General features: G+C 45.5%; 1 protein-coding gene across 2 annotated transcripts in view; it reads left to right on the top strand.

The window, feature by feature from the left end:
* d4 (double PHD fingers d4) overlaps positions 1-18,051 on the top strand; it is a 138,467-nt gene that overhangs the window by 5,546 nt on the left and 114,870 nt on the right. For both annotated transcript variants that reach the window (XM_075865876.1, XM_075865875.1), the window contains exon 2: positions 5,610-5,905. In XM_075865876.1, coding sequence (XP_075721991.1) covers positions 5,610-5,905 — 296 coding nt within the window. The remainder of the gene's footprint in view (positions 1-5,609; positions 5,906-18,051) is intronic.

Below are 18,051 nucleotides of genomic sequence, written 5' to 3'. Positions count from 1 at the left end.
AAATCCATAATTATTCAACATTAATTTGTTCATAAGTTCTACAATTATTTCATTGTCTTTGATTGGGTGAAACTAAACTGTAGAAAAGTTTCACAGTGCTCAGGTACACATATTATTATTATATCATAATTCACAAGTCACAACACGCTGTCCAAAGAAGTGAGCACAATTTAAACGCGTTTAAACAAAAAGGAATGGGACTAGAATTCATTTGGGAGGTTCCTTGCTCTGATAATTTGCAGTTTCTTGGTACATGCCTTACACTGAAACCGGTGCTTTAATTTTGTGTTGGCATATTCCAATATTGGTAAATCAGGAATAATGACGTCATGCTGTGCTTGGCATTGGAAAAAATACTTGTTTACATAAGATGAGCAGTAGTTCCTGGCTGCAAATTGATTAAAGAGGCGTATTGTTCCTGCGTATTGTTCTATCGGTTTTCGAAAATCGGTTCACATGGGAAAAAGAGATAAATGCGGACGTACTTCACCTGTGAATAATGAAGAAGTTAGAAGTAATTCAGTTTCAGTCATCTGACATATCTATTAGAAGTCGCATGGCCCGATGAATGTAGGGAAGCGACATGGGATGAGGGTTGTGTTTCCCGCCACAAATGAGATTAGTCACATTGGTCTTATAGTGCACAAGAGATCGCAAGAGTCGGCAGTGAGTTTTGCCACTGTGGAACAGTAGCTGCAGTGCTTGGCTGCTGACCCAAAGGTAGTGGGTTCGATCCTGGCTATGGCGGTCACATTTCGATGGAGGCAAAATGGTCGAGGCCCATGCACGGTACGATGTCAGTGCACGTTAAAAAACGCCAAATGGTCGAAGTTTCCGGAGCCCTCAACTACGGCGTTTCTCATATTCATATATTGGTTTAGGCATGCGAAACACCAGATAATAATATTATTATTAGTCTGCAGTGACCAAAGAAAATTTTGGTCAGTCGTGTTAGTTATTTTGTTGTTTGTTGTGTAAACGCAAATTTTTTTTTTGTTCACATGTACATTGGCTAAACTGGTCGATGTGTTAACATAGAAATTCATTTAATGGGGCCGTCTTATCTCAACTCGCTATGTCAGTCATGCAAATGTGATCCAGTCTTCAATACCACAGTAGTGTTGTGCCATCAACCTAATCAGACAAAGCGAGAAATTGTGGAAGTATTGCTGCACTTTGTGTGTGTCGACCGTCGCGATTGTTACAAGACAAGTAATTTGGCTGTAAATAAGCGCTTTCATTGTTTGACTTTTCATGCCTCATTACAACACGCATGCTGCACCTTCATTTTTGTAGATATTTTTTTCACGAGTGTAAGAAGCTTTCAGTTGAAAGGGAACGATAGATGGTGTGTGTGTTCTCTTCCTTGTTCTGCCTTTTTTTTCGCTATAAGTACTAATATAACTTGTAGTTATAGTGCCAGTGAAGGTTACTAGACACTTATCATTCGTTGTGTATCTGGTACGAGCACCGCGCATGCTGTTCAGTGCATGTATCTTATTTTATTAAATGCCCACTATATTTTCTACAGTACTGTTCAAAATTTAGAACCTCAGATTCTACTTGTCTACAGTGTCAATAAACAATAATTCCAAATGCATTCGTGAATCTAAGACTGCTTGTGCAGTTCATAGACAACCGAGTTGTATCTTTTTTTTTTTCATTTCATTTTTTGCCGTAAAGCAGTGGGGAAAGGAAAAAAAGAAAGGTGATGCTTCCGAGCCACTCAGAAGGTCCTACAGTAGACCGATGAAAGTAGTCCATCGAGAGGCCCTGGCAGCTACACACTAAAGTTCATGATTGAATTATGCAGTAATATGTTGCACTTTCCCAAACTTGCGGTAACTAAGATGCCCTAGAACGACGCAAGCGGAAAGGTAAACCGTGAGGCCTCACACTCGTCGCAGCGGCTGCTCTAGCGTACCAACTTTTCCCGTGAGCGCGTGCGCGCCCGTTCGTGGTGATGGCGTGCTTGACAATGGTCTATTGTATGATATGCTCTATTGTATGCAATGGTCATTGTATGCATATAATGGTCATTGTATGTCAATAGCACATTTCATATCTACTTCCTAATTGGATTTCTGAATTCTACACTTTATTTGAAACCTTATGAACTAGAAATGGTCAAACATTATAAAAGTTTAGTGATGGAAAGAGGTGGGTTGGGTAAAAGGCCTAAGGTTATTACTTTTTCATATTGCAGAACTAAAGGCATGCAACTCGCAAGAAAAGTAATTATCCACAAAAAAAGTTCTATAAACAGTTCAGGTATCATTGCTCTAGGGTGAATGTTAAAAAATAAATTGTTTTCGAGTAGCATCCGTTCTTAATCCAAGCTAATCTTAAAAAAAAAATTGAGGGACCCTTAAGCTTCGCCTTTAATAGTTGAACGGGATAGCGAAATCCGGCTCCTTGTGCGCCCTTCAATCGCTATGTGTATAATTGTTAATATGTTTTGTTACATACACACACACATGCACACAGTGGATTGTACCAGCACGCTCCCGGGAATTGTACATACAGGTTTATAGCCTAAAGCAAGAGTCGCATGGCCTCCAAGATACACGCCAGATGCTCGTCATATCGGAGGCCATAAAGAGTCTCACAATGTCTCACAGATGGCAGCACATTATCTAGCGTTTGCTGCTTGCTTGATTAATTCCCCTTGAAAGGCATGGTATGTTTTCCACTAGATGGACACAGTTGTCTATTTTAGAGCTGTTAGAAAGTTCCTGTGTGTTTTTATCCTATCCTGGCCTTTTTCGACAAAGTTTGCGGTCTCCCAGATGCGCCTACAAATTACCAAAGGGGCTCGTTTTCGTCGTTAAACCGGTTGAACAAATTGTGTTAAAAGGGCCCTGAAACACCTATTCAAGTAACCATGGAATGAATTCACTAGAAGAGCTTATTGCCTTACGAATTCAATGCCACAAAAATTTTAAGAATTCATCTAGTGCGAGTGGAGTTACAAAGATTTGTCACGTGCCGCAATTGCATTCTCTATTCATCTCGCCCCGACAAAAGCGCTGGAAGCTAAGCAGGGAGGGGTGGCAGGGGCAAAAAAACTACGTTACTGCGCCTCGTGACCTTGAGCACTTTTTCTTGTTTTTTTCTTCGATGCGCGATTTTTAGTGTGATTGTGCGCGCACGCGTGGACAAGTAGTGGCTTCTTGCAGCGATCTGTGTAACGAGCTTTTTCGCTCACGGACGATTTCTTGCTCACAACTAACGGAGCCGACAACGTAATTTTGGCGTCACGAGCTCTCTAATGTTATCGCGTTAAAAGTAAGACTGGTAAAACACGTTCTTCGAAGGAGTGAAAGCACCTGTACAACAAACTTCTACTAAGTAGCACAAGCCAGTGCTGTTCAATATCATAGTATTTGTTTTCTGAAAAGTCAGCAACAAATTTTTTCGAGAAGGCTCAGTGCTTTGAGTCAAGAGAGTAAGGATTATCTCAGATGCAGCACATCTTTGATTATTTGTGTAATCTGTGTGACCACTGCTCTGATGAAACAGACCAGCACCTAGAAGGCCCTCTTTACACTGGCCAGCTTGACGGGCTCACTGAAGTCCACTTTCGTCAATTCAATATTAACATAGCTGGACACTGCTGTTTTCATTTTTCACACAAATACAGCTCATTTTTACTTAGAAATCCCGGTGCAAAAAACATGCTATTATAATTACTGTTATTATTGAAATGCGAAATTTTTTTGTGAACTGAAAAACGATTTAAAAAGTTCTGGTTTGACTCTGGAAGAAAATAATTCTCTCTTTCGCTCTACTTCAATAATGCAATAGCAGCAGACCATGTTGCTTCTCAAGAAACTTCCGATCACTTTAATAATCACTCTGTAAAATCAAAGCAGAAAGCATTTTTTTAAATTGTGTGAAAGTAAGGAAAAACTTTTTTTTCCACTTCGAGATAAAGGGAAGAGACTTAGAAATTAAGGAATAACTTTTGTATCGTTATCTGTAGCTTAGAAGAAAATATATTGTCAATATTTGGCTAGTTGCGGGGAGAAAAATATTGAAAATGAACAAGCTGTTACCCAAGGCTTATGTTCCCCGCCAATGCTACTTGGCTGTACCGTTGTGCAAAATTAGAAGCTGTCCAGGACCAATGTTTGTAAACAGCGAAAATGTTTATGGATAACATTTTGGTAACATTTTTGTTGCAGTCAAGATTATTGTTTCTTGTTTTTTGTTTTGTTCCGACACTGGTTAAAACACTGTCAAGTAACCAGTTTTGTGTGGACTCTCTTAACTAGTCATTCTACAACATTCTGTCTGACCAGTTTAGTTTTGAGTTCATGGCAGTAGTTTTGAGTTCATGGCAGGGGTACAGCTCAGTTCACTCCTGCATGATTTTCTAGTGTTTACTTTCATAATGGCTGCCACTTTACCAACCCTCCAGTTGCTTACCCATCACACTATGCAAGAAAAACTTGTTCTTGGTCGAGTTAGTGCCCCAGTTTCCTGAACTGGGGCACTAAAACTAACTAAAACTAAAAACATGAAGAAGGCAAAGGTAAGAAACAGCGGAGCGCCAAAAAAGGCAGAGCTTTCTGTTTGACTTTTTCATATTTTTAGCTTTGCGCCAAGATGAATATGTTCAGCAAATCATGCAATACATTTTTCACCATCTGCATGTGTTTTTGCCATCTGGGCTCTTCAAGCCTGCAACTGCAAAGATTACTTTCATTGGGTTTCAAAGAACACATGCAGCTTATGCCACAGTTAAAGGGGCCTTGCAATGCTCCTCCAGAAAATGTGGCCCAAAGCGCTGCCACGTTTGGCATTGTTCATCTTGACAGCATTCTGAACTCAATGCACGCGTTTACTTGAAATGTTAAAAAAGTTGTTGGAGGTGGTTTGGGACCCTTAAATGTTATCACAACTAGGTTACAAGACTAGACAAGAGCAAAAAGAAGGAAATGAACAACATGTTTGTTTCCATCTCCTCTGTTGTTCTTTTGCTGTAACCAAGTTCAAAATTATCCCTACCAACTACCCAACTTCCAGTCTTGCTGTTAGCAGGAGAGGGAGTAACTGCAGTCTGTAGGAAACTTCTGCTTACATGCTCTTATTACAACTATGTAAGAAACTGGGGAAACATGGAGCTTATGAGAAAATGGTGCCCAAATATTTGTGGAATGTGGGCTTCCTAGACAAAGCCGCTGGGGCAACACTGGCTCTGTTAAGGGAAGCGGAATAATTTTTAACAGGATAAAGCAGGAGGTGTGCCCCCTTATGTTTAAAAAGAAAAGTCCTCAACTGATTTGGCAGCTTTTGACCATGCGATCATTGTATGGCTTTCAAATAAAAAAACGCTGACGATGTTACTGGAGTCTTTGCTTTCAGTGACATTTTTAGTCCTTTCTTTTTGTACTTCCGAAGTGATGCTTGTGGTGGGTTTTTCAAAGTTAAAGGATTCAGTTTTGTGGTGCTTTTCAGAAATGGCGGCTTTGTTCCTTAGTTGTAGAGCTATGGTGGCTGATTTCTGCTCTGCATAGTGGCTTTATGCGGTGTAAGCCTTCGCAGGGCACGACAGTGCTATGCAGAGTGTGGATGGCAGTGCCTGATAATGACCGTGTACGCAGCTTCCTGAATGAGCCAGCGTACAAAGATGCGACAGAGAGCTCGTCGGTGTGCAACACGCGCCTGGTGGTAGAGCGTCGCCTGCGGCTGCCCTTCCTGGATGCCCAGACGGGGGTTGCACAAAGTGACTGTGCCCTGTGGATGGCCCGCTGGCAGCGAATGCCTGGGCACACAGAGGGTCAACTGTACTCGTACCCAGCACGCCGTTGGCGCAAGCGCCGCCGTCAGTACCTCATGAACGACCGCTACCTAGGGGCCACACGGCTGCGTGAACCAGCACCAGAATACGGGGATGCAGGTGAGAAAAATGTAAACCTGCGACTACTTCGAGGCGTTGTTAAAGAAGGAGATGCCGGAACCTTGCACCATGATGGTCTGGCTGTGAACGGATTTTGTGAAATAAATCATAAACTGAAGTTTTTCTCGAGTTTAGGAGGTACAGCCGAACTCACCGACTGGATAAATCTCATATTTTTTGAAGATCAGCAATCTATAATGAAATAACTTGAGCCACAGTATTTGGGGGGAAAGAAAAAAAGTAGACAGACCTGCCAAGATTGCTGCATTCAGTGTGCAGGCAAGTTCTTGAAAGCTTTTGAGGTCGAAAAGCACATTTTCAAGTCCTGGAATTTTTTTCCTTTTTTTGAAAAGCCTTGAATTTCTTAATATATGTCTAATATTGACTGGGTGACCTATATTTTATGGTGAAGAAGTGTTGATTTGGCAGACTCCCACATTTAGAAAGAACTTGCTGGCATGTATGCTCATGTTCTTTCTCGTAATGCTTATTCTGCCCTCTGGACTATTTTACATTTACTTTGTTATAACAGATATTTTGTTATATTTGGGTTCGGTGTATGAAAGTTTGAGTGTATATCGATTTGAGATATCTTTCTTTAATAGACAGACAGCTTTTGTATTGACATGTTGACGTCGCAATTTCATGCTAATGCGCATGCGTGGAAGTTTTCATTTCTAGCCTTGCTTGGAATGAACAGAGGGTGGGTGAGCCACACTGCAAGGAAGGGTCAGGCATTGACGATCCAGAGACGCGTGTTTTCTTTAAACATGCTAACTTACAGAAAAAGAGTTGTGGCAGAAGAAAGGAAGTAATGAAGCAAGTGCAGTGCTCCTCCGTATTATAGGTTACAGATTGACTAGAAACGTCGAAATAGAGACTTGGTATAAGCTCATTTAGTAAAGCTTGTTACTTGTACCACATACAGTCGAACACTGATATATCGAACTCGAAGGAGATCGTGAATTAGTTTGATATATGAAAAATTCGATATAAAAAAATAGAGGCCTCGAGAGCTTACCTGTGGCCGATAATCACCTACAATAGGCGCATTAAAGCATGACAAATAATTTCGCACACATGCCGCAACAGAATTATTTATTTCCGTGGAAAAAATTGCTAATCTTGGCTTGCTTCTTGGTTTTTGAAATGTTGAAGACGCTAGTCTCGATCTAATCAAGGCTGTCCTGGTGCGACAGGCCAATTCCCTCCATGTAGCCGATACAACGGCAAATGATGTCGAACACTGCCACCACTTCAGCGGCGGAGTACACATGCGTAGCCAGCGCCTCATCCAGACGATCCTCCTCGCCACATGAGCTGTCAGACTGAACATTGCAGTCTGCTTCCACGAAGTCGTCCACAGGCACTTTGTGTGGAACTGCTGCCGGAAAGGGGAATGACAACTTGCAAAACGTGTCGTCAATGCGCTCGTTGTCGTCTTCACCGGTTTTCCACAAGTTCTGCTGTCTTGAAGCCTGCCTTGCGGAAATAGTTCACCACTGTGTCAGTCTTCACTTCTCACCAGACATTGAAGATTTCCGCAGGAGAAAACTTTGCAGAGATTTCCGGCCACTCCTTTGTCACTGCTGGGTGTACCTGGCTGCTGACAGCTTTGCTTTCGCCAGAATCGGTTCTGCCAACAATGTTATAGTGCTGCTTAAATTGGTGAAGCCAGCCGCTATTGTCGGCAAAGTTTCACCGAGTGCAGCGGCAAACCATTTGGCCTTGGCGATCGGCATTGGGCCATCTACCAGAATTTTTTTCGCAGACAGTTCTAAAAACCAGGCATAGAGAGCCTTCCCGAGGGCAGAAGCGCGCACACGACAGGCTCCCGACGTTTGATGCTCCGTCGCCTTTGCCTTTATATCTGCCTTGTTTTTCAACAAGGTACTCGGAGCGCACCGTGGTATACTGAAGTCATCTTCAACAGTCGAACATTTCTCGTTCACCTCAACGCGCTGAACAGCCTTCAACTTCGTCGCAAAGTCAAGGGTCTTGCGCTTCTTGACGCTACATGAGAAGCCGATAATTTAAGGAGTCCGAAGCGGATTTGCACACTACGCACGCAAGAGAGAAATGCTGCACATGCGGTGGTACGTAAGCGACGTGACAGGTCGAGAGCAACTAAAAGCTCGCGAGGTAATGGCCACCTGCGAGGGAAACAGCGAAGGCAGGAAGAAAAAATAAAAATAAAAGAAGAGGCGAATAGAAGAGGATGGGAACTCCTTGGTGCCTGCTCTCTGAGCCGACGGGTACGCGGAGAAAGCATGAGAAAGAAAGAGTAACAAACAAACAAAAAAAAGCCGTCCACAAGTTTGAGATGTGCAGTCCGAACCCTCTTGCCCTTACCTTTATTTGGAGCGTTTTGGGGTTTCGGCGGAGGCGTGGTGCCACGGGAAAGCAGCCGAAGTCGCTTGGCGCTGTGAGTGGCAAAACGCGCCTTCCAACTTGCGGGCGAAGCCGCGCTGCCACGGAGATGAGAAGGGGTGGGTGGGAGCGAGTGGTGAAGCGCGCACCTTCCAGCTCGCGCAGCGTTTGATATATTTGAAGGTGGGTAAAAATACCGTTCGGTATAAACGTGTGAATTTCTATACTTTTACAAAGGAATTTCTAGGGGATAACTTACGAGTTCGATATACCCAAAAATTCGGTATATGTGGGTTCGATATAACCATGTTTACTGTAGCGTATTTACTTGCGTAAAAAACACTCTCGCATAATAAACACATCCCCAACTTCAGTCGTCACAATTTGGGTTATTTCCCCCTCGTAATAGATGCACCTGCTAATTAACACATGGAGGCTTCTTGCCTGTCCCTTTTTTATTATTATTTCGACCCCCTCGGCCACTTTGGCTCGTTCCCCCCTCCCCTTCACCCGCTGTCGCGCGCCATATTGTTTTTTGTGTGCGGCACATCTTCTGTCTTTTTTAATTTTCTATGTGCCACAGAGGGGTTCACGAACGACGCAAGTTAGAGACATAGCAACTGATCAGCATAAAGAGAGTGAAGGTCACGAAGTTGCCCACGTCAATCGACGGTAGATTTCTGCAACAATGAAACCTTGAGGCCCAACTACATGCGCGCAACTTTCGAGTGACGACGACAGGATTTACTGTCGCCTCGTCCCCATCGCGTCACATGTTTTTAGAAAATCAGTAAAAAGTTGCTTCTCCCCCAAAAAAAAAGGATAGTGGCATACTGCTACTCCAGACACAAGCTTAGCTGAGCTGAAGAGAATGACGTAGGATTTGATCAGCAATGGCTACCCCAGCCAACTAAGTCGAACGGAAGAAAGGCACGCAGCTGATCCCACTGCAAGGACAATGACAGCGAAGAAGTGTGCTTCGCTCCCTTATAGACGAGGCATGAGTGAGTCACTATCAAGAATGTTCCTCACAGAAAAAGCGGCTCGATGGTTTTGACTAACCGAACATCGCGCTCGCACAGTAGAAGAGTTCGGCGACAGCTTTTGCGGCGAAGTCCTTCCAACTAATTATAAATGGCCCTTGGAGAAGTAGTTGAAACTATCTACCCAGCACCCAGACGGATCCTTGCTGGAGTATTTACGGGGGATGGACGAATTGTATCGTCTAGCTAACCCTCTTGCCACAAACGCAGAAAAAGTCTAGCGTGTTATGCGGCAAGTGCACTCAATGCTTGCAGCGCACTTCAGAAGATGCAGGTTCGCAGACCTGGAAGAGCTCGCCGCCGCAGTGAAGTGCATACAAGGAGACATCTTCATGTGAAGATGTTTCCTTGTATGGCGCTGGTGGAGGCTGGCGATCGAGCGCAATCGAGCCTCGCTGCACCTGGAATGGTAGCACAGTAGCTTCAGAGACGTTTAAGGGTAACATGTCAGCATCATTCGCTGATGAGCACGTGCCATGCGGTTGGGAGTGGTCAGACCACACTTTGGACCCCTACGATTACGCACTTCATATGGCTCATGCCGCCCCCACATGTGACATTCCTCGGCAGGAGCACGCGGTTGACACAAGGCCTGAGGAGCGGCGCAACCTGTAGCGAGGCCCACAGGATCAAGGCAATTGCAATCAGGCTGGCGTGGCTTTCGCGGTCCTTGCTACCAGTCCTTGCTCCCGCGGTCCTTGCTAACTTTTGATATGCCACCAAACATTACAGTGAGCGAGAAAGGAGTCTCAACTGTTCCGATCAAGACAACCGGCTGTGAAAAGCAATGCTGCACGGTTATGCTTGCAGTGACAGCTGGTGACTGTAAACTACCTCTGTTTGTGATTTTCAAGCAAAAGATAATGCCCAAATTCAAAATTCAAGACCGTATTCACATTTGCAGACAAGAGAAAGGTTGGATGAATGAGGAACTGATGAACGACTGCATCGGCACTGTCTGGAGTAGGTGACCAAGGGTTTTGCTGCGACTGCCATCGCTGTTGGCTCTCGACTGTTTCAAATGACATCTCGTCGACAGCGTAAAGGAAAAGCTGCAGGACCAATCTGGCTATTATCCCAGGTGGACAAACATCTGTTGTGCAGCCATTAGATGTATTCATAAATAAAGCCTTCAAGGACAACGTGCGCAAGATGGAGGTGGAATGAATGGCCAGCAAAGAGCATGGGCTTACTCCCATTGGCAGAATAAAAAGACTGACACTAGAAACAGTCTGCGAGTGGATACTCGCAGCGTGGGACATGGTTTCTCCTGGCATTGTAGAGAAAAGCTTCAAGAAGACTGGGCTCACAAATGCGCTCAACGGAACTGACGATAATGCGCTTTTTGAGGGTGGTGACAGCGGCCGTGACGATGACTGCCAGTCGAGCCTCCCGACCAGCGATTCGGACTAGGCCCTGCATGACCGGACGTGTCTGATTTTTAAAGTGAGCGCTAATTTTAATAAATAAACAAATTCGTTCATTTGTGCTGTAGTATTTTTTTAAGTACGTACAGTCGAACACAGATATATCATCTTGAAGGGGATTGCAAATAATTCGATATATAAAAAATTAAATATAAAAAATGTAGGCCCCGAGAGCTTACCTGTAGTGGATCATCACCTACATTTGGTGCATTCAAGAATGACAACTAATTCCACACACACGTCGCAACAGAATGATTTATTTGCGTGAGAAAAAATCGCTAACTTTGGCCTGCTTCTTCGTTCTTTAAATGTTGAAGACGCTAGTCTCGATCTTATCAAAACTCGCGAAATGAGTCATCTATGCGCTTGTCGTCGTCTTCACCGATTTCCGCAAGTCCCGCCGTCTCGAAGACTGCCTTGTGGAAGCAGTTGACCACTGTGTTCGTTTTCACATTTCGCCAGGCATTTTAAATCCCCACGGGAGAAAACTTCGTGGAAATTTTCGACCACTCCTTCGTCATCCACTGCTGAATGTCCTAGCTGCTGACAGCTTCGCTTTCGCCAGAAATGGTTTTGCTAACGATTTTGTAGCACCGCTTAAATCGGTGAAGCCACATGTTGTTGTTGGCAAAGTTGTTTCACTGAGTGCAGCAGCAAACTATGTGGCCCTGGCGATCAGCATCGGGCCATCCACCGGAATGTTCTTCACGCGCACTTCTAAAAACCAAGCATAGTGTGCCTTTTCTACATTCCCGTGGCCAGAAGCGCACACATGCCAGGATCCTGACGTTTGCTGCTCCACCGCCTTTGCCTTGATGTCTGCCTTGTTTTTCAACAAGGTACTTGGATTGCTCCGTGGTATCCCGACGTCACACACGACAGTCGAACATTTCTCACCCGCCTCAACACGCTGAATAGCCTTCAACTTCGTCGCAAAGTCAAGGGTCTTGCGCTTCTTGACGCTGGCCATAGATAGCTACACGAGAATTCGACAATTCAAGGAGTCCGCAGTGGCTTTGCACACCACACACGCAAAAGAGATCTGCTGCACATGTGGTGGTACGTAAGCGACGCGACGTGTGGAGAGCAGCAAAGTGCTCGTGAGGCCATGGCTACCTGCGAAGGCAGCAGCAAAAGGCGCTAGTTGTGGTTGGCTGATCAAACATCGTAAAACAGCAACAAAAAGTAAAAGAAAAGGCAAAAGGAGGAGGATGTTGGCTCCTTCGCTCGTGCTCTTCGAGTCTATGCGTATGTGGAGAAAGCATGAGAGGAAGAAAGAGAAACTAAAGAAAAAAAGCCGTTTCCCAAGCAGTTTGAGTCCTCTCGCCTTCACCTTTTTTTCGAGGGTTTCGGGTTTTGGCGGAGGCGTGGTGCCGTTCGGAGGTCGCAGGGCGCTGCTGCGAGTGCCAAAAGCGCACCTTCCAACTTGCGGGCGAAGCCACGCTGCTGTGGAAATAAGGGGGGGGGGGGGCGCAAGTGCCGAAGCGCACCTTCCAGCTCCTGCAGTGTTCGATATATCTGAAGGCAGGTAAAAATGCCGTTCGATATAAACGTGCGAATTTCTATACTTTTACAAAGGAACTCCAAGGGGATAACTTGCGAGTTCGATATACCCGAAAATTTGATATATGTGGGTTCGATATAATCGTGTTCGACTGTACTATATGCATTACAATTTTGTTATGCACGTTATGTTGGATCTGGTCTGCGAAATCCTTGCATAATTTGTACACCCCCATTCTCGGAGCCCCAAAATCGTGAAAGAAAGTGCACAAATTGAGCGAGTAAATAATGTACTTTGTGTCAAAACTTTTTCTCAGACAGTGTAATTCTCCTTTGTAGTTCGGTCAGTCATTGGAATTGAGGCAGCAAAAATTGCTCGAAGCAGCTGAATCAGTAGATCGTCCGTAGCCTTACCAGAAAAAGAATTGGTGAATTCTTTGGCGCATGGTGTTTCAAAGTGATCACGTGGTTTCTTGTAGCCTCTTCGTTTTGTTTGTTTTTTTTGGGCCATGTTCTTGCATAAGCATGTGATGTTATCTGTTTCTGTAGCCTATATATATGTGCGCTTAGTAATAATAAATCTGCTGAAAGTGTGCACTGGTCCTTATCTTTTCTGTGTACGTTGTCTAAATTTTTGCTTTGAGCAGTTTAAGATTGGAATAGCCCACTTCCAAACAGAAAGTCTGTCTGCCTACCAGTTGCCAGAATATTTGCCAGCACACAGTCACAGTTGTCTCTACACTATAACCTGTTTATAACGAACCTCCATATATAGAATTCCTCGATTTAACGAAGTTTTTCTTTTCCCAACGGTTATTCCACAGAATCGCATGTATTTGTGACCTCCATGTAACAAAGTAACAGCAGGAGACAACCTTGATACAACGAATTTTCGTTTCAAACAATCTAGGAAATTCGCCCTAGATTTATTCATTTTTGGCACGAGCATCTACCGTGGTTGCCTCGCCGCCGCCGAAGCGCGAAGCAATGGTGGCATGCTCATGGACCCGGTAACTCCCAGGCGAGCCTGCACCGCATGAGCCATCGTTCTTGCCGCCGTGGGCGGATGTGCCCACCCTTTCCTCCTTCCAAACAGGAAAAAAAAAACTTTTGCGTTGGCAGTGCAACGCTTTTAGTTAGCGTCACATATAACAGCTGTATCAGGCTGGTACTTAGCTACGGAGCAGAAACTTGGAGACTTACTAAGAGGGTTCAGCTTAACTTGAGGACGACGCAGCAAGCAATGAAAAGAAAAATGGTAGGTGTAACCTTAATGGTGCATTCAGACGACGGACCGAATCCCGATGTAGCGGGACGGACGGCGCTTAACGTGACCTCACATCAGCGATTCCCCTCGTCCGCGCGGCTCGCGGACGGATGAACCCAACCTGTTTCTCACATCGGGATTCTGGCGGGGGAGAGCCGGTACTTCAGCGGAATAGCTTGGGGTCGGTGGCAACCAGTACACCTTTCGTCTGCTCGCGGCATGTCCTCCATGGCTCGCGGACAGCTGCATGACTGGTCGGCATCATCTACGCTTGAGCATTGTTTATTTAGTTTCCGGAGACTTTGTTCTCAGGTGATTAAATATGCAGAAATCACTTTTGGTGGTTCGGGAAATGTCGCCGCCGTCGCTTAACACGCGAGATTCTTAGCCGTCATGGTGGTGAAATATTCGAACTTCTGCAACCGGCGACGTGCCGCTTCTAAAAAGAAAGAAAAAGGCGGGAGACACGTTTAGAAGTTCTACAAGTGGGGAATAATGTAGTTGAAAGAATATCCTGCTAGCAACTCCCTTTTCTCCTGAAAGAATAACACTACTCGTTCATTTGTCACAACACGACAGACATCGCAGCCAAGCTTCGCTTCTTGCGGGCATCCATGTTGAATACTCTCAAGCCGGTCTGCTGCCAGCGGGCGCAGGTGAGCGCCGAATCTGCTGTCGAGGGTAATCCGGCTGTTTTTCCCTAGGACATCGTCCGTCGTGTGGATGCGCCTGCAGGCGGACCATCCGCGGATTAGCTGTCCGCGTCCACGACAAATCCGGATTCGGTCCGTCGTCTGAATGCATCATAAGCGACAAGAAGAAAGCAGAGTGGATTAGATAACAAACGGGGGTTAAGGATATCATAGCTGAAATCAAGAAGAGGAAATGGACATGGGCCGGGCATGTAGCGCGTAGACAGGATAACCGCTGGTCATTAAGGGTAACTGACTGGATTCCCAGAGAAGGCAAGAGGATTAGGGGGAGACAGAAGGTTAGGTGGGCAGATGAGATTAAGAAGTTTGCGGGTATAAATTGGCAGCAGCAAGCACAGGACCAGGTTAACTGGCGGAACATGGGAGAGGCCTTTGTCCTTCAGTGGACATAGTCAAGCTGATGATGATGATGACATATGTGGGGCCGTGCTGCACATATGGCGGGAGCTTTACCTTATTGTTTTCCAGGATATCTGTGCCGTTCGCTCTTCGTTTTTGACGCTGTGCGTGTGTGGATGGTTTGCACGCATGGTGTGGCCTGCGACGACATTCAGCTTCGCTTTTTTTTTAAATTTTCTTGTCACTGGCCAGGAGATGTCAGATTAGGCGCTGATAGAAACTCTCTCTAGACCACACTAACAATGACAGACCTTCGGAGGTCAACTTATCATTGTGCTTCCGTCTTGTGCTGTGCCGCACGATGGCACGTTGAATGCAATGCAGTGGATGCGATAGCAACAAATTGTAATGTTATACGAAGCACGGCTGGCAGCCAACTCTTTTAGATCCGATATCGCAAAACTCCTACTAAACGTTTGTGGACGCAGAGACTTCTCTAGGAAAAAGTGCTCTTGTTATACAGTTTCATCGCCTTGAAAGTGCACTCACTGATGCTTGCCGAGATAGCAGGCGCGCCAGCAATCGCCACCACATCCTTAAAATCAAAGTTCACCATTGCTACTCTAGCGACCCCACCCCCAACCTCTCTCCCCCGCCCATTGTGCGTTTTCTCATGCTCGTTCAAGACAATTGGTTTCATTTCTGTTTGAGCATTTGACGGCAGTTCTAACACCACTCAGGGGAATGTTATCGTATTCGCCCTGCAGGCGATCGAGATGGGCCGGCTGATTTGATCACAGCTTCAGCAGCGCTCGTGCGCTTTTATCTGCTCGTAAAAGTTACCATGCACGGGGGCATGTTATCAATTCGGACTTTCTTTGGAATGTGGCGGCGACGACAAAAACCAGCCTTGTGTGTCTATATAATTGCTATCACAATAATAACGCAGTCTTTTTACCACTAAATTACTGTTTTGGGTTGGCTTTGCCTTCAGTTTTAGTTTTCTAAAATTGTGCGTTTATTTTTCAAATTTTCGAGCTTTACCTGCTTATAACAAAATCGTCTTTATCACGAAATGTCTCGAGAATTGTAAATTTCGTTATATCCAGGTTTAACTGTATTTCTTTGAACGAAATAGTCACAACTCTGGCTTCTAATTGAACACAGGAAAAGGACCCCTTTTTGCAAATGTTCTGTACCACGCATTGCTGTGTCTGGCTCAGAATAAGGCTGCAGAGTTTTCATCATTCTGCTAACACCATACCTCACAAAAAACTTGTAACTACATGGAACAAAGCTGACAAGCTTCTGTCCTAAGTGACCTTCGCTGTTGTCTTCTCTATGCCAGCTGGCATTGCTCCTGACTGTCGCACCCTGTCTCAGGGTAGCGTATGACCAAGCTAGACAGCATGTCTGGACTAAGTAAACACGGCTTGCTTTTCACACTTTTTTATTCCAGCCACCTTCGCCACATCATGAATACAGTAAAACCCCGTAAATTTGAACTTCACGGGACTGGAGAGAATGTTCGAATTAACCGAGGGTACGAATTATCGCAAGTACAAACAAAACACTTGAAAAATGTCTCCTGCACCATCAGACTTTTATTTCTTAAAAAAGTCTGTGATCGCGGTTTGCTTTACGGATGCAATGTGCGACGAAGTCACAATTTTGCGAAGTTCCAGCAGGCGGCTTAGTTCGCGACACTTTCCAAGGAAAGCATGCATATGCCCTCCAAAACTGCCAACGCATGCACAGCCTCCATCATTGTGTGGCGTGGACGCTCATCAGCGTCACTTACGCCCTCGTAAGCGGATTCCCATTCGCCGTTCAAGACTTCAGCGACGATATCGCTGTCGGTCACTGTGCCAGCCATGGCAGCACTGCTGTCAATTGCGAAGCAATTGCCAAAGGGCACATCAGCTGGCATGATGCTCACATAGCGGCCGTCTTGCTCTTCACCAGTTTCCTAATTGGCCACCACCCCCGGATCAGCAGCGTCGTACACGAAGCGGCTATGCGTAATGCAGTTTGCGACTATTGCAGGCAGTGTGTTGTTCCACGCGTATGTCAGCATGGGGATTGCTCTTCGCAGGCTTACTGCGTACTGCTTGCCTGACTCCATGCTGAGCAACATCTGCTCGAGTACCTGCCGTCGACAGCAGCTTTTCATGAACTGTATGATTCCCTGGTCCATCGGCTCCAGGGAAGCCGTTCTGTTCAGAAGCAGGAATAGCAGTTCAATGTTCTTGGGCCCGGACACTTTCTTGTGCGCACTACAGTTGTATAGCAAGAACAACACCTTTCGAGCCTTGGCCGCAAGGCGGCAATCGAGCTGACGCAGCCAGGCTTGAAAGAGTTCGGCAGTCATCCAAGTCTTTCTGTTGAACCGGTAGTCAACAGGCAGTTGCTTAATATTCTTGAAACATCTTGGCTTCGCAGCCTTCCCGATCACCAGCAGCAGCAGCCGCTCTGTGCCGGTCATGTTAGCAGCCAGAAAAACTGTCATGCGCTCTTTACTTCGTTTTTCATTGACGCACGGGTCCCCCTTAAACGCGACTGTCTTTTCAAGCAGAGCCTTATAAGACAGCGCTGTCTCATCAGCGTTGAAAATGTTGCACGGCTCATACGTAGAAAGGGGCGCAGATAATCCAGACTGCCAGTCCTGCACAACGCTTTTGTCAGCCACACCTCTTTCACCACCCACGTTGCGGAACACTACCTTGTGTCGCTTCTTGAAGCTGTCGAACCAGCCTTCCGACGCACTGAAGGAGTCAAGGTTCATGGTCACTGTGAACTTCTCTGCTTGTGCCCATATAAGAGGGCCACTCAAGGGAAAACGCGCATCGCGCGAAATGGCAATCCAGCGCAACAGCGCTTCTTCTAGCTAGGGATGCGCTGCCATTCAAAGCCTCTTCCTTTGGTTGCCAGACATGTCCCCATCATACGCTTGCATAATCTGCTCTTCATTCTCCCTGTAAGTGCTCAGTGTGCTTTTCTTCTCATAGCACTTTTCTATCACTTCTTTTTGAGATGCTACCGCTTGCAACCCCTGCAATATTTTCACCTTTGCAGCCAAATCCTTTGCTTAGTACTTCGCCCTCTTCGCTGCGAGAGTTGCGCCGGTTGGGGCCGCAGGAGACGGAGGGGAAGCCATCTTGGCATTGCTCCCGCGGTGGTCACGTGCGCGTGCACGAAGTAGTCAACAGACACACACACACACACACACACACAACCACACACACACACACACACACACACACACAAAGTGCACGGCTATAAAAACGAAATAAAAACCGGAGAACTTTTCAAAAAACAGCAAACAGTACAAACTGCAGATGGCACTGATCATGTACATATAAATAATTTAAAGCACACTAGAGGTGAGCAATCCAACTCAACCGTCATGCAAACGTGTTCGACGTGTAAGAAAAAAGGAAAGACAAATTTGTGGGTTGCCCGTTGCTAATGACAGTAGCGATGC

This window comes from Rhipicephalus microplus, chromosome 6, assembly GCF_043290135.1.
Source record: "Rhipicephalus microplus isolate Deutch F79 chromosome 6, USDA_Rmic, whole genome shotgun sequence".
Classification (NCBI taxonomy): Eukaryota; Metazoa; Arthropoda; class Arachnida; order Ixodida; family Ixodidae; genus Rhipicephalus; species Rhipicephalus microplus.
This window is presented reverse-complemented; position numbering and strand designations above follow the sequence as displayed.